The sequence below is a fragment of the Pelodiscus sinensis genome, chromosome 2, assembly GCF_052426305.1.
Source record: "Pelodiscus sinensis isolate ZL-2025 chromosome 2, ASM5242630v1, whole genome shotgun sequence".
Classification (NCBI taxonomy): domain Eukaryota; kingdom Metazoa; phylum Chordata; order Testudines; family Trionychidae; genus Pelodiscus; species Pelodiscus sinensis.
Window position 1 is genome coordinate 74,949,012 of NC_143053.1, and position 25,805 is coordinate 74,974,816.

General features: G+C 37.8%; 1 protein-coding gene and 1 long non-coding RNA gene across 3 annotated transcripts in view; one reads left to right on the forward strand and one right to left on the reverse strand.

Annotated features, from left to right (window-relative positions):
- LOC102451556 (uncharacterized) lies at positions 1–25,757 on the forward strand. 2 transcript variants are annotated; one of them, XR_016348774.1, is made up of 4 exons: positions 1–878; positions 4,434–4,542; positions 10,705–10,816; positions 23,957–25,757. It is a non-coding gene; the product is annotated as an uncharacterized LOC102451556 (long non-coding RNA). The 2 variants fall into 2 exon arrangements; XR_016348775.1 differs by lacking the exon at positions 4,434–4,542 and having other exon boundaries at positions 23–878.
- The window catches only part of LOC102451706 (desmoglein-1), a 41,806-nt gene continuing 26,913 nt past the window's right edge, over positions 10,913–25,805 (reverse strand). Inside the window, exons 13-16 of the mRNA XM_006113601.5 lie at positions 22,461–22,618; positions 22,007–22,070; positions 19,861–20,063; positions 10,913–17,843 (exon numbers count right to left, since the gene is read on the reverse strand). Of these exons, the coding sequence (XP_006113663.3) occupies positions 16,917–17,843; positions 19,861–20,063; positions 22,007–22,070; positions 22,461–22,618 (1,352 nt within the window). The 3' untranslated portion in view covers positions 10,913–16,916. The remainder of the gene's footprint in view (positions 17,844–19,860; positions 20,064–22,006; positions 22,071–22,460; positions 22,619–25,805) is intronic.

Genomic DNA, 25,805 nt, shown 5'->3' on the forward strand with positions numbered 1-25,805 from the left:
GGGGGCAGGTGAATCCCGCCTTCCTCTGAGGCGGGGGTGCCCCAGCGCTTCCGCCCTGCACAAAGGGGAAGGGCTGCAGGGCGCTGGCAGTCCAGCCTCTCGCCCTGGCTGGGGGCTGGACCCTCAGCAGCAGCGCGTCCCCTTCCCGGCGCTGCCATTGCGGGAGCGGAGCCTGGGGGAAGTTCCTCCGACTCCTGCCCAGCTCCGGGCAGACACAAAGCGGGGTAGGAGCTGGGGAGAGAGGAGACGAGCTCCACGCTGCAGGTGTTGGGCACGAACTTTGCAGTCAGGGCCGCGTTATGACTTTCGTGGGCCCCTCCCACCATAATCATATCATTATTAAAAATGATTTTTGCTATAACTTTAAATACTTCAACATTTTTTTCTGCCTTAGGCAAAATTGAATAGATTTTCGTGGGCCCTAAACGTTTCATTTTTTTTCTGATGTGAGAACAAAATTAAAACATTTGCTTCCACCCTAAAAGTTCATTTTTTTTCTTCTGATTGTAAAAAAAATTAAAACATTTTCATGGACCCTAAAAGTATCGTGGGCCCTAGGCACTGTGCCTAAGGGATAAGTCGGCCATGTTTGCAGTCGCCGCCCAGTCCCTGCAGCTCGCTACAGGCTGCGATCTGAAGGACTGCGATGGTTTGTGCCAGCGCACGAGGGGTGGCTGCATACCTGGAAGGGCCTGCTGGGCCAGCAGATCCCAGCGCACCCCCTCCACTGCTGAGTTCGTGCAAGGGAGCAGCCCTGGCCACTGACCGACTCTGTGCCTTCACCACCTGCTGTGGCTCCATTCCTTCTTACAGGGGCCGCTTACGGGGATCAGGGGTTGTTGATCCTCTAAGTCTGGTGGCTCTTTGAAGTTTCTAAGGTGAGAACTTTTAATTTTTTTTTTTTTTAATGTTACAACTATTTTTATCTCAGTTAGGATCCAGGGGAAACGCCATTGTGAGTGCTGAGTTTGAATAATAAAACTGGCGATATTACCTGTTGTGTCTTTTGATCTTTGCTATAAAGTATCTGCTTCTCACAGGACAGGTTTTTGCCCACCCCTTGCAGGGTATTTCCCACATCTGATCAACAGTCATGTTTTTCTTTCTGAGCGGGTTTTGGATGAAGATCTGAGTTTAGAAGGATTTCAAATATAGGGAGCGCTCTTTCCATTTCCCCCTTCTCACCATACAAAAGAACACTACAAGTCATAGCAAGTAGGTGTGCTTTACAAGCTGACAATCCTGTTACAAAGGGGCAGCCTTCATTAATGAGTAACTTACAGGAAAAAACATGGACTCATGGGAAAGTAAAAAGAATTGCTCAAACAAAACCTGCAGTGTTGATACTCCTAATCTGTGTTCCGTGGTCTGAATGCACTTTTTTTTGTAACCATTTCTGATACTGCTCTCTGCTCACCACCTGTTTAACACTGACCAGTCCAGACACTAATTATATGGGGGCAGGCGGGTGTGTGTGTGGGAAATTAAGGTTAGTGTGCATCTTACTTTTACAGGGAATGGAACACCTATATGCTAATAGATGCTGATTAATTAGGGTTGATCAGGTCAGATTCAGCTATGGTAAATCTTTTCACATAATTTCTGAAGCAATCAACTGTAAATATCATGAACAGAATTAGGACCCTTTCAGAGGAGTAGTTAATGGGGAGCCTTTTGTGTTATACATGTAGTATCTCATAGCTATGTGAAACAGCTGCACTTATACACAGTGGTAAACTGAGGACACAGAATATGCATTGTCTCAGAATGTCTTCGCTTTTGTTGATTTAGGATACAGTGATATAGAAGCTTCTCTTGCCTTTTTATGCACATCATATTGTTACTTAGAAAAAAATCAGTGATACTACATGTCCAAGTATAGTGATTACAGTGTTATATTCCTAGTTCAACCACTGAGTAACAGTCTCACTGGTCAATAAACGTAATTTTTGTGTAACGAAGTATAGCTACATGTGAATTGGTGTATTAATGCTTTTGTTCCTCACAAACAGGGTTTGAGGCTTAATACCTAATATAAGTAAAGTGCTGACATCCTATTTTGAAGTTTTGTAATCCCAATAAAATTATTATTATTTTAAAGTGTACAGTGGAGAACAGGACCAAAGCCTTTAATATGATCTGTATACAATATTTTTAATTGGGTGAGCTACACCAAGATTCAAAGATCTGCATGTATTATGACTGACGATTTAAAGAGCTCTAGCATAATTACAATATAAATGAAAGTGTTTCATTATTTCAAGGATCTGTAAGGGAAGTTTGCTCATTTGCTGGATGATGGTGATTTTTATATGTGTGCTCTGTAATGTAGCCAAGTGGAACTTTGATCCAATTGCTAATTATTTGTTAGAGCCATTTGTTAAAAAGTATGTTGATTAGTGAAATAAATTTTTACAACTAAGTTAAAATAAAGCTAAACCTCATTTTGATTTAAAATCAATTAAAAATAATAGGCCCGTGTATATTACTGAGGCCCCAATCCTGCAAACACTTGTAACTAAAGTTACATGCTTGCCTATCTCATTGACTTCAATGCAAAAGCATTTGTTGTAGCAGGGCCAAATGCAGGAATAGTGAGATAGCAGGGAGCAGAAGTGTTCCCCCAGAACACAGCCAAAGAAAGATCAACCATTGAGTATGCAGAAGCTCTGCTCTCAGAACATCCCTTTGCTGAATCTGCTCTTGTGATGCTTATAACATTCACATGGGTAGTCAAAGCTTCTGCAAATAATTGCAGTTGCCACTAATGCAGAGCTTCCTGATTTCATATAATGTTTATAGCACTCGTCGACATACTACATGTTTGTATGAATTTGACTGTGCAACAGCTTCTTTTTAAGATGGGGAAATATTATCCCTATTGTATGGAGGTGCCTTGCTGAAGTTGACACAGTACTGGCAGATCCAGGAGCTGACTCCACATTTGTTTCCAGCCTTATTTACCACGTGACCATCCACTCAGTTACATGGATCCATGCTGTAAACTAGCCCTTTCAGCTTTCCTTATTGATCTTTGACACGAGACACTTTCATTTATATTCTAATGATGTGGGGGCTCTTAAACTGTCAATCATAATATATCCAGGGCTTTGAATCTAGTTTTCCTCACCCAGTTAAAACTACAGATACTATTATGGGCTTCAGTCCTGTCCTCCAAAGTATGGCATGCATCATTGGTCACCCTAAAATTATAATTTTCTTTTATATTGCTTCTTTATTCAAGAATCACCAATGTTTTAAACAGATCGCAGCACTTTACTAACATTAGCACTGCAACTGGAAACTACAATTATGGCCCAGGAAATCCATTTATACATGACAAAGGTAAACTATACAAAGATACAGGTGCTTGTACGAGAAAGAACAGAAGGATACAGGTACAAAGTTCAAACATGATGAAAAGCAATGCGGAAATAGGTCCAAACTCTCAGGCTGAGGTTTTGTTTGTTTGTTTGTTTTGGGCATAATATCCTGGTCATTATTGAAAACTACAAATGACCAAGCCCCATTCACAGCCCATGAAAGATTTAGTGTAAGTCTTTCCAATTATAGCAGAATTGCAGGATAACAAACACCAAAATTACAAACACATCAATGAAGCACACACCTTATTTGGAACCAGAAACATTGAATCAGGCAGCAGCTAAGACCAAAAAAACAAAATAAAAAAACCGCACACCAAACAAACAAAAAATACTCAACCACCCAAGAACAAACAAACAAACAGTCAAGTACTGTGCTGCTAAAACAAAAACTACTGAAAAGATAAAGGGAAAGTTAAAGATACAAGGTAAGAAAACAATTTAAATAAAACAAGCACAGAAATAAAGATAGTTAAAAGCATGTTTTATCTGTATAGTAATGTTTCAAAGCTACATTAAATCAATGTTCAGTTGTAAACTTTTTAAAAGAATAGCCACAATTTTGTCCGGGATTATGAACATTTCAGAAGTTAAAAGCAACTTCCTTTCCTAAGGTATTCATAACTGAGCTTCTACTGAACTTCAAGGAGCATAAGATCAGGCCCTAAACTGTTATTCTTTTCTAAAAGTTTAAACATCTATATAATTTTCCTCAAAGTTTTAACAAAAACATAATTTCATAAAAATATACATTTGTACTAATTCACAGTATTATTTATTATGAGCATACTTGTGTGCTTCCAGTAGATACATTCTCATATGATCACTCATAAATGCCACTCCCATTTCATGGTGAGTAAAGCTACGCTAACAACTCTAGCTGAAATTCAAATAGGATTCATTTCTTTTTGGTGAAGAAGAGGGCGAGGAGATAAATTAAAATATCCAGCCTTAAGGAACAACCCAGTTCCTTATTAAATTAATGACAAATCTATTGTAATGCCTTTAAAGTGTTGAAACCAAAGACAAACTATCTGGTTTTTTTTCTAGCTTTTGAATTAAACGGAACAGGTACAGTGTTAAACAAGTGCTGCTACAAGAGGAAATTCAGTGTATAGCTGTGATGAAATGCTCTGAGCTCTTTGTGTGTCATATTAAGGTAACTGAGAATGTTTTTCATTGTCTTAAAAATCACACTTCACCCTATTCCACTGTTTTAAAATTCTTACCACACCATTTTTATGACTATTGTCAATAATCTGTCCAAAAATTATTTGCAATTAAAGGGCATTGACCAGATTTCACAGTTGCACAAGAATCCACTTCCAACTACCACTAATTTTAACACCTTTTGTGCTTAAGCAGTCTATCTCTGTGGTTCAAATTCCCCACCTGTAAAATGGGATAATAATACTGATCTCCTTTGAGATCTACTGATGTAAATGTTATCTAAGGTCTATGTATACAATTATCAGTTTTAAGGTGCCTAATTGATACAGAGGATTAGAAGAAAAGCTCTCTTCATATTAAGGGCATGATCCATTAAACAAGTTTAACTTTATAAAGGGAATAACTCCATTCATTACAAAGCTATGCCTGGACTTCAGTGCTTACAAGTCTGGGGCTCATGGGAGAATATTGGAGAAATAGAAAGTATGGACAAGGAAGAATGGTTCACTGTCATTACTTGCTACTACATACATGGTAGTTGGACACATAAATGCTTCTGATTTTTCTATGCTCATAAACAGTATTTGATCCTTTTTATCTCTCTTCTGTTCATCTCTTTTTAATAAATTTAAGATGTTTATTTCTCTTTAAATGACTGGAATGATTTGCTTCCTCCTCCTGTTCTACCTCTTTTCAAACTCAATCTCTTTTTTTCCCCCTCCCACTTATCTTTCTTCCCATCCCTATTCTATGTTCTCTGTCCTAATTATTAGTATCAGAGGGGTAGCCGTGTTCGTCTGAATCTGCAAGAAAAATGAGAAGTTCTGTGGCACCTTATAGACTAACAGATTTATTGGAGCATAAGCTTTCGTGGGCAAAGACCCACTTCATCAGATGTCGAAGTGGGTCTTTGACCATGAAAGCTTATGCTCCAATAAATCTGTTTGTCTATAAGGTGCTGCAGGACTTCTTGTTCTAATTGTGTATTTCCCTATCCTTTTCTCTTTCACCCTTGTATTTTGTGGTACCAGTGGCTAGACTGAAGTAGCTAGATATCATCTGCTGTGCTATACTTTGATCCTTTTTCTTCAGTGATCATGGCAGGCTGCAGGGGAGCATGATGCTGATGATTGTAGAAAATGTTACCTCCAATTCAGGGCGAAGCTGTAGGGCGATACTACAGGGTAGGCTGCCAAATACAGAACTTTCAAGGCACGATCCAAAGCTCACTGAAAACACAGGAAATAGTCCCACAGACTTCAATGAATTTTGAATCAGACTTTGGGCAGCATGGATATAGGAAAGGCAAGATGCAGTCCCCCTACAGGAGTGTCAATAGATAACTAATTGTTTCCTTGTTCAGCAAAGTTGCTTTAATAATAATTCATTTAAATTATGCGAATTGTAACATTACACATTTTAGTTAGTGTTGAACATGGACCTGTTTGCTTGGCAAATCTGTTAAAACCGTCACAAAATTCTGCTCTTTAACACAAGTTCTTTTACCAAAACATGAAAAAGAAAGTCCCTTACACTGTACAGAAAAGGGAGTGGCAGAACAAGTCATTTGTTGTTTCAAGCTGCATAACAACCCAGGTCATTTGATATGGATTTGTATGTTATCTGAAATGTCTTTTCTTAAGTACAGTACACAGCGATGATCTTTCTGGGCAAGCCTCAGGTAGGGCAGCCAGACAGTGAAATAAGCTAAATTAAAGCTATTATAGACATATATATTTTGATTTGATCCATTTTCTATGTTTGTGAATGCCTCACAAATGGAGTTTGATATCTGCAAATCAATTCACTCTTTGTATTTATTCAGTACACAGAGAGTATATTAATGTAAAGTGAATTAGCCTGGGAGTTGCTTGAACTCTTAAGGGTATGTCTTCACTGCAGTTAGCCTACATTCTTACTCAGGTGATACTCCTGACTCTCCTTTTGTTCCATACAGAGAAACGTCTCACTCCAGGTAAGTGATGCTTTAAATGCATGTTAACTTACTTGACTGAGGATGAAGACAGAAACTTGGGTTTCACTTTTACTTGGTCTGGTAACCCGTCCTTTCGGCAGTGAAGATGCCCATTAAATTACTCAGGTGTTGATAGTCTTCTAGTACTCTCTCAAAATTCCTCCCTCTGTGCCACAAAAACCAGACAAGTTCTCCCACAATTCACTAGGAAAAACAATAGAATGACTCAGCATACTGCAGCGCAAAAAGAACATATGCCTCCAAAAGTCCTAGTCACACACATGGGTAGGTGCACCACCAAAATAGGGCTTTTCACTGTGACTACTCACATCTGGGGTAGGCTAAGCCAGGTGCTCATACCTGGGTGACAAGCATCCAAGTTAACTGGACAGGGAAGGTATTCCTTAGGGAACACAGCTCTCTAGGAAATGAACCTGCTCGGAAGGGAAGATTGAGCACAGTGCAAATCTATCTTTTTGTCTACAGTACATAAACTAGCAATTAGTGATAAAGTAAAAATCACTGTAATGTCCCATGTCAAAGCTGTTAATACTGATCCTTACTAACTTCACATCTCCCAGTGACTCTATATCAAATGGGAATATAGACCAAGTTGTCCATTCCAAAAGGTATATTTGAATAGAAGGCAAAGAATGGCATAGGAATACGGATAGCATTGGAAATTGGAAATTTAGTCTGAAATCATTTTTTCTAATTTCTTTTAAGGACAGGAGAGTACAAATGTGAAAGATAGAGACACCCATCATCATTCAGCCAAATAGAATGTAGCCATATCAAGATTTTGCTAGAACTTACTGCAAAATCACCCCAAATCATCATCTTGCCAAGATTCAGTGGTGGAAATTTTAGGGTAGAATTTGGACCTTTATCTGAATATTTTCTGGGAGAGAATAGGAAATTGGTAGGAATCTGATTTTTTTTCATACCCAAATCCCCCAAAGTGGACTGGATTGCCCTTGTATGTGGATCTTTGGTCCCATCCCCCCCCCCCCAAAGAAATTGTAGGTAAAACAACATAATGTTGAGCTCTGTAATACCTAATGGTCAGTTACAAGTAAATATAAAATATTCAGATTTCTCTCTCACTCAGTTTTTCATTTTTTCTACAAAATAACTTTATATTATGGTTATTGTTAAGTCATAATGTTGTTACTATAGGCCAGATTTTCTTACACTTGTTAAGTAGCAGCTCTCTCCTTAAGAAATCTCATTGACTTTAGTGGAGCTACTCACACAGTAAAGTGCAACTCATTCTGTCCCCTAGAAAGTATTACGTTATGTGCACTGAAATTTTGTTTGAGCCTACTCATTCAAGATGCTAAGCTGAAATTGAGAGGAGCTCAGAGAACTCAGTAACTCTCAGGATTAGGCCCAATATTTCTCTTTTTCTGGAATTAAAACCTTGAAACAAAAAAATAGAAAGAATAGTTACCTACATCTTTTGTGCTTCATTGATAGTTCTTTATCACATCGTTGGTGGGTTTCAGTTTGATTTGGTATTAGTGAATTTCAGCTTTATTTCACATTCCTCACACTAGGAATTGTTGGGAGCTCCATGTGGCTGATGCTGCACTCCAAAAAGAGGGATGTAGATAAGATAAATAGTAGAGACTGAAGCTTGAGGAGGAAGACGATTGCACTCTGAAAAGAGCTTTACTCTTATCCTGTAGAATGAGAATACCTGGTGGTATAGAGACCTCTCAGTGTCCTGTAGGGGGTCAGTGTTGTGCCCTACAAAGCAGAAATTACTCTTAGTTGGGTTAGAATAAACACAAAAACAAATACAACAATTTAAAGACATATAAAGAAAATCCTAAATCCCTTAATCTGGGGCCTGAAATCCATGATGTCTGATCCATGTACAATTAATCTTACCAAAAGGGCCCAATTGTATGAGAAGGAAAACTGATGAGACGCCCAACAGCAGCTGTATGGTTTGGAGATGGCATGCATTACGGGGAAAGAGCCTTGCCCCATAAATAATCAACATTGCTAGAGATTACAACATTATACAGCAAAACTTTATGTCTCTATGTCATGTAGGATTAGAAATGAGAGGGCTGTCACATCCATGCATTATGCTTAATATGTTGACTGTGGTTCAATCCTCATGAATAGAATGGTTAGTGAAATCAAGGGGACTTATTGGGTCTTTTCCATGATACTGCTAATCTGTGATACAGCATAGCCTGTGTCATATCACAGCTGAAAAGCATAAAACGCTGCAACCCCCATCTCAAACTGGGCACACGTTTTATCAAACTAGTAAAAAAAATATGATCCCAACTACTTTCCTTAGAAGCATGACATATTAAAAGATTATGCTAAATATTTTATTATATATTTAAATTCATACATATATTTAGAAGTGTCCTTTTTTTAAAATATCATGTTACTGTAGTGATTAAAATGGTTAGTTTTCTTTTATGTACTACGAACAGTTATAATGTACTATAATATCTACTGCAAGTTATAATATAGCATGTATTTTTATGTCAAATTCCCTGTGTGGAATGATTACAGGATACATCTATTTCAATCTGTTTATTGGCTTATGGAAATTCACAAGAAATCCTGGTTTAGATTGCAAATATAAAGAAAATAAAACAAAACAAAACCCTCCCCAAAATGAACAGAAAGCAATCAAACCCAACCCTAATGGCTCTCACTCTGTTCCCACTGAAGTTAGTGGCAAAGCTTTCAGTGTCTTCAGTGGAAACAGCATTAGAATCATGGACCATAATCACTAGACACTCAAGATTTCACAGCTTTGTATGCTGTAGAGCGCATGCTCTTCTGTTTTTTTGCCTTTTTCTGATACTCTGATACATTCAATCCTGTTCTGGGATTGGAAAATTCTAGGAGATGCTCAGTTACGGAAGAAGACTCTTGCCAGTTCTGTGAAGGGCTCATCCAAAAGTCCACTGAAGTCAATGGAAAGACTATGATTAACATTAGTGGATTTTAGATTAGACCTTTAATACATAAATAAATATTACAATTTACATTACTTTGTGGTAATGTGAGAGTTGAGTTTAAGTTACTATGATGCACAGGTTGGAATTTATTTGTATTACTTTGTTGCATGTTTATTATTTTATGATATTTACAATATTTTTGATAGTTCCCATAACTTCAATTTTACTTGAGTAAAGATGCTGGGGCTGGACTTTTTGTTTACATTTCAAGTTTTAAAAACTCATAGTAGCAATGATAGCAACACAAGTGGAGTAATATATTAACTGAGTAAAATCAATGTGCTAAAATGCATACCCCAAATAATGATATTGGCAGAAGATTAATATCCAGTAATGTTGGGCACCATTATACAGTCATAAATTCTGATATCACTTAATATAGATACTGCGGGTGCTTTTGTCTTATATTAGAACTGCAGTATTGATAATGGTAATGGACGTATCTGAGGCAAACTTTCAACTCTACCGAAATAATTTGGAAGCTACCTCAATGCTGGACTTCTTATCTTGAAGTAGAGGGATCACCAAAAGCAAACTGAATGCAGCCCTCAACTTCCATGGGTTTTAATGGGAGCTGATGGTACTCAGCACTGCAGATTGCAGGAGGAATTCAGTAGCCCACAGTCTCAGATGCTGAAAGACATGGTTGGAAAATCTACCTAGGTACTTACATGATGCCCAGCACTAGAGTACACAAATACCACACAAGCAATAATGAATATATCCTCACAGCACCTAAAGGGTTTATCCATATTGCAATGGAAAACCCATAGTGCTAAGTTGCAGAGCTCAAGCCAACTGACTCAGGCTTGCAGAGGCTGCGCTAAAAACAGCAGTGTAGACATTTGGGACTAGGCTGCAGCTCAGTCTCGAAGACCTTCCCCCCTTACCCATTCAATCTGAACCTGAATGCCTACACGACTATTTTTAGACTTGCAGCTTGAGTTCCACAAGCTTGAGTCAAGTGCTTGGCTCTGAGAATAATTGCAATGGGTCTTATATTGCAGTGTAGAGATACCCTAAGAGGCTGGGAATTAATTATCATCCCCATTTTACAGTCAAGGCACTGAGAGTTCAGAGAAATTACATGATTTGCCAAGATCCCACAAGAAGTCTATTGCATAGCCACATCTCTTGAGTCCCAGTCCAGAGTCACAAGATCACGCTTCCTTTCTAGAGCATTGATCCTGCCATGACTTCCACACAGATAGATCCATGCACCTGTGCAGAGCTCCGCTGAAGCCAAGAGGGCTCCATACACATAAACACATCGCAAGACTGGAAACTATGTGAGTAAAATTACCATCTGTTACAGATAGAGTTTGAATGACTTTAAACAAGCCTTTAGTGAACAAGTTGAAAACAAATCTGCAACAATCACTGTATGTATTTAGTATCACTTTATTAAGGCATTTGAGAAAGTACAAAAATGTTGCCAATGAATAGACAATACATACAAAATAAACTTACTCTCAAGTAATTCTGCTAATGCATAATCAATATCAAAAGTCAGGCTACATTGTAAATGTCAGTTAACAGCTCCAGAGTACTTATTTAGTTGCTTAGATAAGCTATTTCATTTTATATTTTATTTAACTGCATTTTGAATTTCATATTCCTTTCCAAAGAATACCTCTCATGACACTTTAAATATTAATGGCAACAAGAAAAAAATGACATTTTTATGGTTATATGATTGTTTTTTGAAAATAACACAAGTATATTTTTGTCATTGTTTCTTTTCACATAAGTTTTCAGTTCATTTGGAATATGTTGTTCTTATTTAGGGCCATAGCTATCCTTAATCTGCACACATAACTCCCATGGATTTTCATGGGGATTGCTTGCACAGAAAAGGGGAATATCTGATCCTTTATTGTGTTTTCATTTTCCTTCCACACTGAAAAGCAATGGTAGGCTTTTCAGTCCACTGAAAATAAAGGAAACATGCTGTCAATACTTCTCTTGGTATTAGTATTGCCCTCTTTCTAGGGTAGTCACTATGTTATGTATATATGTTTGAAAATATTCAGTGATTAATAAAAGATACCATGCTACTTTCAAACAGAGCATTTTAAAAAGTGGTGCTGGTTGAAATAAGATTTCAAAGACCATGACTACACTGGGCGATTATTTTGAATTTACTAAGTTTGATTTCTGTGCACCCAATTTTACAAATTCAAAGTTGTGTGTCCTCACTATGGGGAAAAATTGACTGCAGTCCAAGGTAGTGCATCCACATTAATGGAGCCTGCCTCAGATTCAGAGCCCCAGGAAGCACCCTGGGAAGCTGTGGGAGGCTTCCCAGAGGAAAATTAGTTTGAATTAGTGGCACCGGAGTGTATACTAACATTATTTCAGACTTACAAGTTTGGGAATAGTCTTACTCCTCATGAAAAGCAGGACTACAGAGTGTGAATTCCGTGGCCCCTTAGTCTGAAATACGGGCTTGGTAGTGTGGATGCATTGCTCAGAAAATTGACTTTGGGGGGCTAATTTCAGACAAACATCCTAGTGTAGCGTAGGCCAAAATACTTGTGTCTCATATTGAATTGAAAAGTTGAAATTTTTTTTCACAGAATGCAGATTTCAGGAAATAATGGTTCAGAAATATCAGAATGTTTTGTTTCCACTTGTCAAACGGAATTGTTTTATTTTGACTTGATTCAACACTAAACTGCACCTTTTTAAATTGCTGTAATGTCTCCTGGGACTTGTAACGTATGAGTCTCATGCCCTTCTTCTTTTGTAAGGGCTGGCCTACATGGCTGGCCTATATTTACCAAGATGTACTCCAGTGGTTCAGCTTTAAGGAAGATTGTGGGGCATCATAGAAATTATCATCCAGACAGGGAGTATGGCTCAAAGACAAATATTGGCATGTGTGGCACTGTATCAGGACAGTTGTACATGTATACACATTCATCAACAGCTGAATGTTGAACTGACCCAAACCAAAATGTTTTAATTCATGTTGACCTGACCCTAGATAAAATATGTCATTTCAGTTTTTCTGACAGAAAATCAAAACACTTGGGCATAATTAAATTTTTCTTGAAGAAAGTTTTGCAGAAGCTGCATTTTTTTTTTTGTTGTCAAAAGACATTTTGATTGAAAAATCCAGACCAGCACTTCTTTAAAAAAAATGTAAATGGCTATTTGTCTTTATAGAAATATTATTTCTATTCCATTCATTGGCTCTTACAAGCAAAAGTTTAAACATATAAGAGACATGATGGTGTTTGAGAATTCATTAGCAGGAAGTTTTCAAGAGTATTGTTATATTATCTCAGATAAAATAGGAAGATTCTCTAATAATGCTTCATTTTTAAACTGTAAGCACAAGTCTTCTGGATTTACAAGTAATAGGTCTCATCCTATTCCCAATATTAACTATTCTATTTAGTCCAACAGAAACAGGAATTAGATCAAATTGTTAAATTCTGCAGTTCCAGGGCAGGTAGTGTTACACCATTACACCATTTATACCAGTTGAGGATCTAGCACCTCCTGTGTAAAAATGCAGAATCAAGCACAAATATACAAGCAGTGGGCCTGATTCTCCAAGCCCTCTGTACTTTAGTGGGAGTATTTCTGGGAAAGACTTGCATCAGAATTGAAATCTATATATTCACATTCAGTTTTGCCCTTCTAACTTGCACAGCAATTACGTTGCACTATAAAACATTATTAAAAACCAAGGCAGAAACCACACTTTCTGAAGGAAAGCACACGAAGCTAAATGTGTATATACTTGTTCATAAGCCAAGTTTTTTTGGGAAAAAATCCTGCTGTAAAAAGCAGGGGTCATCTTATGCACGGAATCTTCCGGAGCTGCAGGAAGCAACTCCTGCCGAAGGATTTGCTAGCACAGAGCAAAATCCTTCAGCACAAATTGCTTACCGTGGCATGGGAAGTGTTAACAGCTCAGTAGAGAGCCTTTTTGCTGATGCTCACCCTGAGGAGCTGGGACTGGATGTCTGCACTCTGAATTTGGCTTATAATCGGGTCAGTGACCTTTTTTTTTTTTTTTTTTTTTTTTAATAAACCAATTTTTCTCTGTAAGTTTTGGGAGTCAGCTTTATGTTTGAATGGGCTTATGTTTGAGTACATATGGGGGAGGCATATGCCATTTTCAACAATAAGTCTAGCAAAAGTGTTTGTACAGAATTTTTAATAAACTGAATAATTTCTTACATTTCCAAATACATTTTTGTTCAACCATTTGTAGTAACCAAAAATCCTCCATATCTTGCTAACAAACTTTTTTTAAAAAGCTGAAATTATACAGCAAGAGAAATTAATATTCAGAAATGCCTTGGTAGTACAGTTTGAAAGAGAAGAATGCTATTGCTGCTTGATCTGTTAGAAATCAAGCATTAAAAACTACACTAGGATATTCTTTCATGACACTTCACTAAACACCAAACTAATGTTCTTTAGGAAGAGTTGGCAGGAGTTATTACTAACAAAGAAAGGCAGCTACCATATAATCAAAATAAATGTATTTTTTTCATATTTTCCCCTTTTTCAAAACCATTTCTATTCCTAGACATGCAAGAGACTATTTCTAATTCAAAAACTGATACAACATACAACATTCCTGTTCAACAGGGTAAAGAAAGAATACAAGATACAAGAAGTGCTTCTGAAGTCTAATTTTACTACTAGTGAATATCATGAAGAAGAATATTTTTGATTTGCATAAGATGATTAAGGAACTACTTACAGAACACTGCTATTTTAAAAAAAAATCCTTTCACATCAAAGTCATTTTTGTTAAAGCTTTTGGGTTAATGAAAAAGGCAACATTTGATTTCTTTGTACTGAATTTTATAGTTTCCAATAATAAGTCATAAAACCATAAACCTGTGTATGTGAGCAACTTATTTTCCTTCTTCAGCGAACAATCCTACAATCCTTATTCAGACTTTGTAGCAGAGTCGTAACTGGCTAATTTGGTGCCTGAGGTAAGACAGTCCTCGGCGCAGATAGGAGTGCTGATATGGCGCGAGACATGAGTGAAGACAGTGTAATAGCTGTCTTTTCTGTGTCCCCTCAGCTGTGCGCCCAAGGCAAATGCCTCACTCACCTCACCCTTGTTACGGCCCTCTTTGTAGGACATGCTGGTGAGAAAGATCTCATTTAGGTCAATACAACCTAAGTGATACCCAACTTGAGTGGGGATTGCAGAATCAGGTAATAAGTGACTGTACACTATCACTAATGTGTCGAATATGTAATACAACAAGTGTCCTTACGTGAGGTTTGAAACTGGATACAATACTACGGGAGAACCATTTTGTGAAGCAGCCTTGAGCTTTATATGGTAAACTTCAGTAAACTATTGATATCTGTGACTGTAATATCAGTGCAGAAAGCCTTGCACATACTCTTGGACAATGGGGCCAAGTTGCATTTCAGAAAATATTTATAAAAGGCCTTTAAATGACACCAGGCTCAAAAACTTTGTCCATGTCTTATGAGATAAATTAGTCTAGGCATGTGACTAAGCCTCTTCCCTTCTAACTCATCAGAAGTGATGTCAGAGATCAAGTGATTTTCCTAATGCAACTCTGATAAATTCCTCAATAATTTACCCATAGCAAAGCAGGAGGGAAAAGAAATACAGATTTTGTAGTTTTAGGGGCAAACAAGCCCCCTGAATAATTTGATTGTATTTACACTAAAGTATTGTTGGATACACTATAGTTACTCTACTTTACATATGATACAGAATTAAAACAAGATAGCTTACTATATTTCAGTATTTTGTTCATCCAGCTTCATGTACTCTGTGATGTATATATGCAATTAGTAAGCTATCAAGAGAGACAATCGATAGTAAAAGATTTCTGACTTTTTGTTAAATATCAGCCAAAATTTGGTGCCAATATTTTATTGTTTGTATTTATTTAGTATCAAGCAAATAGAGACTTTTGCTGAGCTAGCATCTTGTGGAAAAATAGGAACTAAACACTTTCATGCATTTTCCCATTTAACATGTTCAAATTCACTTTCAAAGTACAATACAAAGTACAGACCTTATATGAAATATCTAGTCTCTGTACTTTGCTCTAACAAAACTATATTTTCCAAAAGTTTTTCTTCTGAAAAATGTTTTACTGTCAAGATCAAAATTGACTAGATTTCAATTGTTTCCACAGAACACAAAGCTAAGGTGATATTTCCTTGTGATTATTTAGTGCAGAGAACTAGTAAGATATATTATAATACTCAGAAATTGCCCAGAAATTGGAGACTATCTTCTGGTTAGTAGATGACAACATGCCTCTGAGTCACTGAGGACAGCAGTCATGGCTGATCAGGCTATGGTAGTAAGTTTAGTGGAGACACAGACATGACTAATAGTTTCATACCCTTACCAGATCAAATTGACTAGTTGTGGTGTGTTTTGAGTCAGATGGATGCCTTGGCATTTACTGAAATGTATGGTGTGTAATAAGAATATACTGCGCTCATATGCTTGTAACTATTTCTATACATTGTATTGCTAGTGGCAAAGGAATGACTTACCATGCATTACTTTTTGTAAAAAATGTACAGCTAACATGCAATGTTAATTTTATGCATATGAAAGTGATTTTAAATGTTGTTTTGACAAGTCATACTGATGACCCTTTCCCAAGACAGCACTGTGTTATTGCCACACAACATTTGGAGGCAGGAATGGGGCAATTAATCAGTCATAGGCTGTTAATCCCAATTTAAATAAAGACCAATTCTATCATGACAAGTCACAATATGAGAGAAGACCTCAGTATGGGCACCATATAAAATTCATGCATGTCAGTACTATAAACATATAGTGAACTCTTCCAGGACCAATTTTATTCTCATTTAACCTTGGCTGTATAAGTATGGGAATTGGCTAGCCAATGTGAACGTTTTGCTCTGGATAGATTCTGCATAAGTCTATCACCCTGAACTAATTGAACTGTTCAAAATTGTCCCTAAATATTTCAGCACAGCTTCAGTGCTGTTCCCTTTTTATAATGCCAGAGAAATATGGTAGGCAAATATAGAGCAAGTGATATTTTGAATGGATGATACTCTTACTCTAAACACTGACAACATGCAAAAGGGCATGCTATGGAAGAAAAGCCACTATCTGTATTTAGCACTGTATTTCTAATAATAAAGGAAAATATTTAAAGTTGCTTACCTGAACTTTCCCCATTGACAAAGTTTCTGTGTTTGACTTTGAAACTGAGTAGCTTTACGAGATTCTTACTCAAACAAAAATCACCACATTTTAATACTATTTGCTAGTTATAAATAATAAAAATATACTTTGGTATATTTAGTAAGTATTAAAAATTTCAGTGTAAATCATGATCTCTCCAGAAAAAGATACTAATAGAAGCCTTACTGATTAGCATACTGTATTGTGCTATATTTTGTTACCCTTCTTCGAGATGTACCAGGTGAAGCAGATCCAAATGTCTGGTTAAAATGAGAGTCAGCGCTAAGCATTTGACCAGTCATGCTGCTCATGCCCCCCATGCCGCTCACACCAGGGCCAGACAGTACTCTCTCTGTAACAACCACATTATGTGCATTTGATAGCTCAGAAGGAATATTTAAGCTGCCCTGCAGACCAGAGGCAGGTCTAATCACCCGTTCTGTGACCACTACATTTGATCCATCTGCTAGATCAGGGATACTCAAAGAAGGTGGTAGCCTTGAACCAGGTGCAATTACCCGTTCTGTGACTACAACATTTGCCCCATCTGTTAGATCAGGAATATTTAGAACACCACGCAAATCAGAGTTAGGAGCAAGCACCCTTTCTGTGACTACAACATTTGATGCACGGAGAGGATCAATGGTAAGTGCAGGTGGTTGAAAAGTTGAGCCGGATGTGTAGGTCTCAGTCACCATTACATTACCATGGAGTAAAGGATCAGGGATAGGCCTTGCAGGCTGTAAAGTAGCACCAGATGCATAGGTGTTTTCGGTAACAAATGTTGTACTACCAACTTGGGGAGGCATAGATGAAGATTCATTAACAATGATCGTAGTTCCCGGGGGTGGCAACTTTAGATCACTGTCAATATTGGGAAAGGTAGCACTAACACCTGGAATGGGTTCGACGACTTTGCCTAAGCAGATTTCAGCCAAGGTCTTAAATTTTGGTCCTAATGTATCTAAATAGGTGTCATCCATATCTTCTCCGATAAAACTGCAGCAGCCAATGGAACCAACAGGAGAGCCTATGCCTTCATGATCATATATTAGCAGACAGTCATTTGCGGGTCGACCTTCATCTTCATCTGCATAGGCAAATGCTTTCTGAAGGAGAAAAGGGGAGAACAGAATTAGACTGACTTGTTTTTTTCTTTAGATCAGATGAGATCAAATATTATCAGTCTTTATACTGATTATTTTTACAAGGAATTGAATGGCTTAGTGTCAAAAGCAAGGAAGAGGCACTGACTATCTGAGGCATAATGGGAGAGATTGTGATTTGCCTATTATCAAGTAGGCCCCTGAACATCTGGTCATTGTGAATGATCTTCTGTCCATTGTGCCTCTTGCAGAAGAGCTGCAGAGCTATGCCTCTCTAATGTTTCCAGTGGGCCAGAATTGGGCAAACTGACTTGTGCACTATGGGTCTTCATCTATCAGTTGTAGATTTCAGGCAGAATGCAACCTACTGTAATAATAGTGCAAAATGCAGGTGATTACAACTACAAGTGGATAAAAGCAGTGGAGAATTTAATCATCAATGTTTATGTGAATTTTTAATCAAATTTCTACTTGTTGGCATTTGTTGTCCTCGTATACTTGGTTTAACTTCTCAAGGTTTTGCTAAGGCAAGTACTTATGAAGAATGGAATTTGAGTTCAAATAGCCACCAAAAATGAATTTTGATATTATCTAGTTATAACATATGAGACTCATTGATCATGTTGTTAGCTAACAACAGTCCCATGCTAGTGTTTCTATTCCATTTTTAAATTACTTTACGTAACTAATTAACATTGTACAGACTGCATTTTACATATGAATATGCAACTATGGCTATATCTACACTGTGGAGGTTTTTTTCTGGAAAAAGATATACAAATTGTGAACCACAATTTGCATACCTTTTTCCACTTCTTTTTTGGAAGATGCTTTTCTGACATTTGGCCCGTCTACATGGGGCCAAATGTCAGAAAAACCTCCCCTTTCGGAAGATCCCTTAATTCCTTATAAAATGAGGAATACAGGGATGCCGAAAGAACATGCCTGCTTTTTTGGAAACTGTTCTGAAAAAGCGGACACGTTCCCTGGATGTGGCAGAGTTTTTCCAGGATATCTCTGGTATGCCAGAAAAACTCTGCCGTGTAGACATAGCGGCTACGTCTACACTGGCCCCTTTTCCGAAAGGGGCATGCTAATTTTCAACTTCAGAATAGGGAAATCCGCGGGGGATTTAAATATCCCCCGCGGGATTTAAATAAAGATGTCTGCCGCTTTTTTCTGGCTTGGGGAAAAGTCGGAAAAAAGCGTCTAGACTGGCCCGATCCTCCGGAATAAAGCCCTATTCCAGAGGATCTCTTCTTACTTTGAAGTAGGAATAAGAGATCCTCCGGAACAGGGCTTTATTCCGGAGGATCGGGCCAGTCTATACGCTTTTTTCTGGCTTTTCCCCAAGCCGGAAAAAAGCGGCGGACATCTTTATTTAAATACCGCGGGGGATATTTAAATCCCCCGCGGATTTCCCTATTCTGAAGTTGAAAATTAGCATGCCCCTTTCAGAAAAGGGGCCAGTGTAGACGTAGCCAGCATGTATTTCACATTGTGTTGGTTAGTTACCTTAGTCCTCCATTCGGGGAACAGAGCCAATAAGAAAAGAACAAGACAGTGAGAAGTGATAATATTCACAATTCATGAACTGTGCATTAACCAAGCATTATTTGATGAAGAAATTCATGATTAATTTTGCAAAATTATATTCAAGAATTATATGATCTATTCATAGACAATTCACAATCAAAAAAAGGTGACATTCATTAAATATATGAGTTTCTATGCGCTACTTGTCAGTTCTAGTCCTAACCAGGACAGTGACAAATCATATTAATAACCAATTTCACAATTAATGAAAATGGACACTATATCCCTATACTAGGAAACTTTAATGCACAATGCTATTGAGCATTCAGATTTATTATATTTCATTTGTTACTATTCCCATTTTTATGAATATATACAATGGACTTGATTTCATTGAGGTTACTTTGAATTTACATATGTGTGTGTGACATTAGAATCTCACAATATCTAGATGGGCATATTAAAAATAAGGTAGATTAATTACCTCAGCAAAGTAGCTGTCTAGGAAAGCCATATTTACTCCTCCTTCTCTATACTCTTGTAATGTCCCTCCAACTGACTCTTTTCTATAACCAGAAGTTGTCCCATAGATTGGAAATCTTCCATAATCTACAGCTGTTTCGAGCCCTGAAGTTTCTTTCATTCCTGTATTTATTGCTGTTCCTCCACGTGTATTTGTATAAATGCCTGAAAATAGAAAATAATATTATTCTATAATACACAGTAGGAAAACTTTAAATGAAATTAATCATTTGCCATTTGATTACTAGAAACATCAAAAAAAGAACTAGTATGCTTTCAATTAAGGGCAGTGTGCGCTAATGGCAATAACAAATTCACACAGGCACGTGCTATAAGTGCTAAACAGTGGAATTGCAATAAAAAGTAAATGCATAGAGATATAAACTTAAAATTTTCCTGATTTTTCTATAAGATTCTGGGCCTGTATTTGCATACACAATATAGAATGTGCTTGAGCAAATCCTTGATTTTCATCTGCCCATGATAGGTGCCTATAAAGGCATGTGTGCATGTATCAGGGACTTGCATGAGTACATCTGATAGTGTACTTTAATAGATGTACATGCATAAGAGTGCTTCTATAATCTTACTGAACATCAGTCCTTATGTATGTTTAGTGGAAGTTAAGAGCAGGAAGACGCATATGCTAGTGCATAAGTGTTCAAAAGCAGTGTTTCTTGGGGGAGGAAATAAAAGGCAATAGCTAAAGTATATAGTATTCCTACTGCAGAATGAAAAATTCCTTTTAAAGTTCTGTATGTCATGTGGAATTTTCTTTTCTACAGAAATCTTTATATGAGATCAATCAATGAATTGGTGTCAAATGTCAACATGTACTGAAACAATTAATTGTTCAGTCACTGTTGTCTTGACTGTGAGTGCAATAAGTTATACTGGGAGATTAAATTTTGCTCTTATTTATACCCATCACCTTTTGTTGACTTTAATTGGTGTTAGAATATGGCCCATAGGCTCTTGAAAGAGGACTAAAGACAAGAATGGGAATGAAGTTACAAGTTTCTTAATCCTGAAGTCATTACTGTGGCAAAGTTTCCCTCAGCATCACTGAATAAAAGTTCCCATTCTCAGGACCATTCAATTCCATCCCTTGATTTTTCTCGAGAGTAACGAAATTTGTGTTTGTAAATGGCCGCTATAGAATACCATTTGTGGAAGGGAATTTTTTGCTATCATTAACCTAGTGGAGGTGACTGCTGTGCTGTCCATCCTTTGGTATATGAAGCATACTGGGGGAAGGAAGAACCATGGTTAAACTGGTTATCCAACAGCATAAAATCTAGGGTGCATCTACACTATACCCGTAGCTCAAAATAAGCTACGCAATTTGAGCTATGCAAATTGCATGGCTTATTTCAAGTTAATTTTGAAATAGAGTGCTATTCCAAAACATTCCATAACACTTGTGGAACTAGGTTTACAGGAACATTGGAATAACGAGCCTGTTACATTTTGAAATAATGGGCTTGCTCAAAAGATGCAGAATAGCTATTTCAGGATACTACTTGTATTCCGAAATAGCTCTGCAATGTAGACGTAGCCTAAGGGACCTGGTGATCACAAAGGCTGTTCTAGCTGATGCTGTGTCTGGGCTGACAAAAGATTGGGTAGCAGAAACCAGCTTCTTGGCAGTCCCTACCCTCCTTTGTGCCAGACATTGCTTAAAATCAGGGAAGAACTGAGCAATTACTGAGAATTACATTATTTCAACAATGAACATTATTTTTTATTACATTTCTTATATTGCACCTGAAGTAGTTAATTTTGATAAGGAAAAAATGGCTAACTGGACTGTAACAACAAGATATATTAGGGATGGAAAGCACTGGGAAGTATTTCAAAACTATTATGTCTTGAATACAAAGCTAAGACTCAAAGCTACAAACCTTTCTCACACAAGTAGCCTTTTATTCACATAAGTGCCACTGACTTCAGTGAGACTATCTGTATTAATAAATATTGTGGGACTGGACCCTCATTTGAAAACAAACATTTTAAATCAGATAATGTCCTTTTATATCAAAAGCACATTCTATGTGAAAGATGGCTGTTTGCATTAAAAAGTGTAGAGATGGTTATTGTCAACTTACCAGAAGACTCAACAATTTCACCTGCACTGCCAGCGTGTTTTGTTACAGAGATGCTTGTGACATCCTGGAAAATAATAGTTCAGCTGTTCAGATATGTACTAAGACATCTAAAGGTCACCATTTTGGATGAATTTCCATTTTTTCTCTTTTTTTTTACTGTGCTTGGTTTTGAAATACGTGATTAACATAGACGGTAAGGTCAGCTGTAATACTTTACAAGTCTGGGCCTGATCCTAAAACTCTACTTAGATGTTCACTCTGGTGAGTAACTCCCCCATGTAAGTCAAGGAACAAACTTGCATGAGTAACAATTTGTATCTCTGTGGTTTTATTTTTTTTTTAATCCCTTTATTTAAAAAAGATGAAGCACCACCATCCTGGACCTAATTCTAGGCATTCCGATAGACTTAATTCCATGTACAAATGATTGTGCTTTTACAAACTATGAACTGACCTGGTCTTGAGGATGTGCCCCTTCTATTCCCCAGGAATGAATTGCTCCCCCATCGCATTCAGGAACAGGCTCAAATCCAGCCCCAACGCCACCTACAGGTCTAGCTTTATAACCACAACGGTCACAACAGGCACTCATTGCCATCAAAATTGGAACCACTAATGGAGAAAGAAACAAAAAAGGAAAGCAGTGATATTTTAAAATGCATTTCTATCTCTACGCCTAGAGCTAGTTCTATAGATTTCTTTTTCCTCGCATGGTAGGTGACTCGTCAGACATTCTGAGTTGGGAACACAAAAACTGGGACATTCAGAATCACTATTGCTTTTTTTGCAAATGCACATATTATTTTATCATCAGGAGAACATCTGCTTTCCCTTGCAATGAAATAAATGTGGAGCAGAAAGGAGTTACTAACACATTCTTATTCCAGTATAACTAGGCACAGATTTTGATAAGTACTGTTATATCTGTAACATTGTAAAACATAGCATACTCGTGCTCAGGGTAACTTGAGTGTACATGCATGAGCAGACATTTTCCTCTGAAGCCATTGTTAAAGTCCTAGCAAAAAGAAATTAAGGTTGCTCTTAATTCAGCCTTCTTCCATATAGGCACTATGAGACAATCTTTAATTATATGATCATGTGCTATAGTTGCCAAAGAACCCTTCCTCAGTCACTAAATAGGTAGTTATTCAATATTTGCTTTTATCTCCTCTTTCAATATGTGGCTCAAAACACCATTTGCTATATATGTTCTAAATACCAAATTTTTAATTTTTCTCGTGCATTTCTACAGTACTCTTATGTGATTATTTCACAAAGAGTTATCAAATGATAAGGTTGAAGTATGATCCCCTCTTTATAGCGGGAAAAACTAATATGGAGTGGGGGCAAGGAGAAAGACAGAGAGATTAAGGTCAAAGTATCCACTGCATTTGGGTGTCCAACTTCTTCAGACCTGATTTTTCAGAGAACTTAACAAATTGTTTATGTTAATTGTTCCAAATGACTCCAGAAAGAAGCAGGAACTCTGGCAGAAAAAGAAATCCAGCTCTGAAAACTGTGAGCCCCCCTTTTCTAGAAAGCTCCTGCCTCGTTCACTATATAACTTCCATTTTCTACAGTGCACGAGGCAAGAGTTCTATGGATAAAAGACTCATTCATGATGCAACCCTGACAAGTCAATGCACCGAATGAGGCAAAAGTTCTGTGGATAAAATAATGCGTGGTCATGTAATTAAAGATTGTATCTTAATTCATACAGATAAGAGGACCAAATTAAATGCTCATAAACAAATTTACTTTTGGCATTTCCCAAAGTCAGAGTTTGACTTTGCAACCTTAACATTCTTTTAATGCAGTTTTAAAAATTAATGGGGGTAGAAACCTCTACTGCGTCAGATCCCGAGATGACCTACACACTTGCCTGTGGGTTTCACAGTTGTTGGCTAAACACTATGTCAAGACTCATAACAATGCATTCTCTTCCAGGTCCTGCAGGGCAAAGTTCTCTAGTAGTTATAAACCATTCTGCTTCTGTGCCTCCAACCTGTCCCCCACTCTTGTTCCAATTCAGTTGCTACATGTCTGACAATCTCTGCTCCTATATATCCCTACCTTCCTGATTCTTGCCCCCCCCCCCCTTCCTCTGTTCCTATTTGGCTCCCTCCTATGCCCTCCCTATCTGTTCATCCCTACTCCCAGGCATCCTTCCTTCAGCCCCTTCTGAACCCCACCTCCAACCCTCAGCTCCTCCTGTCCCCTCCTACTTCAGCTCTTTCCCCTCCCATTATTTTCCTTTCCCACTGTTCCAATTCTTCTTTTCCCCTTCTTGTCTCCCCTCTCCTTATTGCTCCTCACTTCTCTACATTCCAGTCAGATTGGTTCCTCCTTTTCCCCTTTGTTGCCTGAGCACTAACATGGGATCATTGGAAGCAAAGGAAAATTGCCAGGAAGCTGAACAACCGTGGACCTCAGCTGCTAGGAGAAGCAACTGCAAGTAAAATTCTGAAAGAGCCTCTGCAGTCCCAGGCTGGAACATGTCCAGTAGAGATGGAATCTGCATATTAGCCAACAAACTCTTAAAAGACTCTACTGAGCATGTGAGAACTGTGCTTTTAAGTGTCTTAATACTTGGCCAAATTTGGTCTGATTGTCACGAGAATAACACAGCATCAAAATGCTAGAGCTTCTCAATCAAATATTTATAATAATATTTTAATGTATGTAAAACAGTACATAAAGCCCTTAACCTAATTCTCAGAAACAGCTGAATAATTGTAGCTGAAACTTTCAACAACAACAAGAAACTGAAAAAAATATATCAGCCTGAGGCAGAAACTTAGCATGGAAAATTTTAGCCTGAACACATCAAGTTGGACAAATTATAAGCAGTTTCTTTATAATTATAATCAGCCAACTTGAATTATAGGTGTTTTTGAGGTGTTTTGAATAACTGCAAATATTCCCATCAATGACTTGTATATGAAATTTGTGTATGTGTATGAATTTGTATATGAATGAAGGCATTTGGGGAGGCACATACAAATCTCAAAAATATTGGGGCCAAGATACATAAGATGTATTAGTCTCTTTGTACCCACATTTATGACCTTCTCTTCCAATTTTGATTCCTATTGGTTTGTTCTGTTGGCCTGATGTTTGAATAGGATGATTTTCAACATGTTTTTATTATGCTTTAGGGTGTTTTGTTTGAATTATTGTAACTCAAGAATCCTGTGGACGGACAACTTTATAAACAAATTGATTATACTCCTCGCCGCTTTTGCAGATTCAGACTAACACGGCTACCCCTCTGATACTTGATTATACTGAAAATCACAAAAAGGAAAATACATTTCCTCTTTGGGAAATTTAAATTTAAGGACAGAAAAGCTAGGGATGAGGATGGGGGGCTTCTTTAGATATGCCCTATAAATAAATAACCTATCATTTCTATAGGTCAGACCTCCCTAGCACCCTCGATACCTGACTGGTCCTGAATGAGGGAGTTTGCCAGACCAGGGATGGTCAATTCTCGCTCCTCTGTGGCTGGCCTCTGGGCTCTCTAGCCTGCAGCCTCTTGGACGGACTCTCCTCATGGGGGCTAGCCCCACTGCCAGTGCTCACCACCAGACTCCACTGCTGGTCCTGGCTGGGCTCCATGCCTCTGGCTGCCAGACTGGCTCCATTCCTGGCCCTGCAGCTGGGCCTCAGGCTGCCAGCCTCCCAGCTGCTAGACCGGCTATGTACTCACCCCCCCACCCCCACCCCCATACTAATAAAAATAAAATACTTCAATGGGAAGCTACAATAACTGTAACCAATATTTGTGAATCCG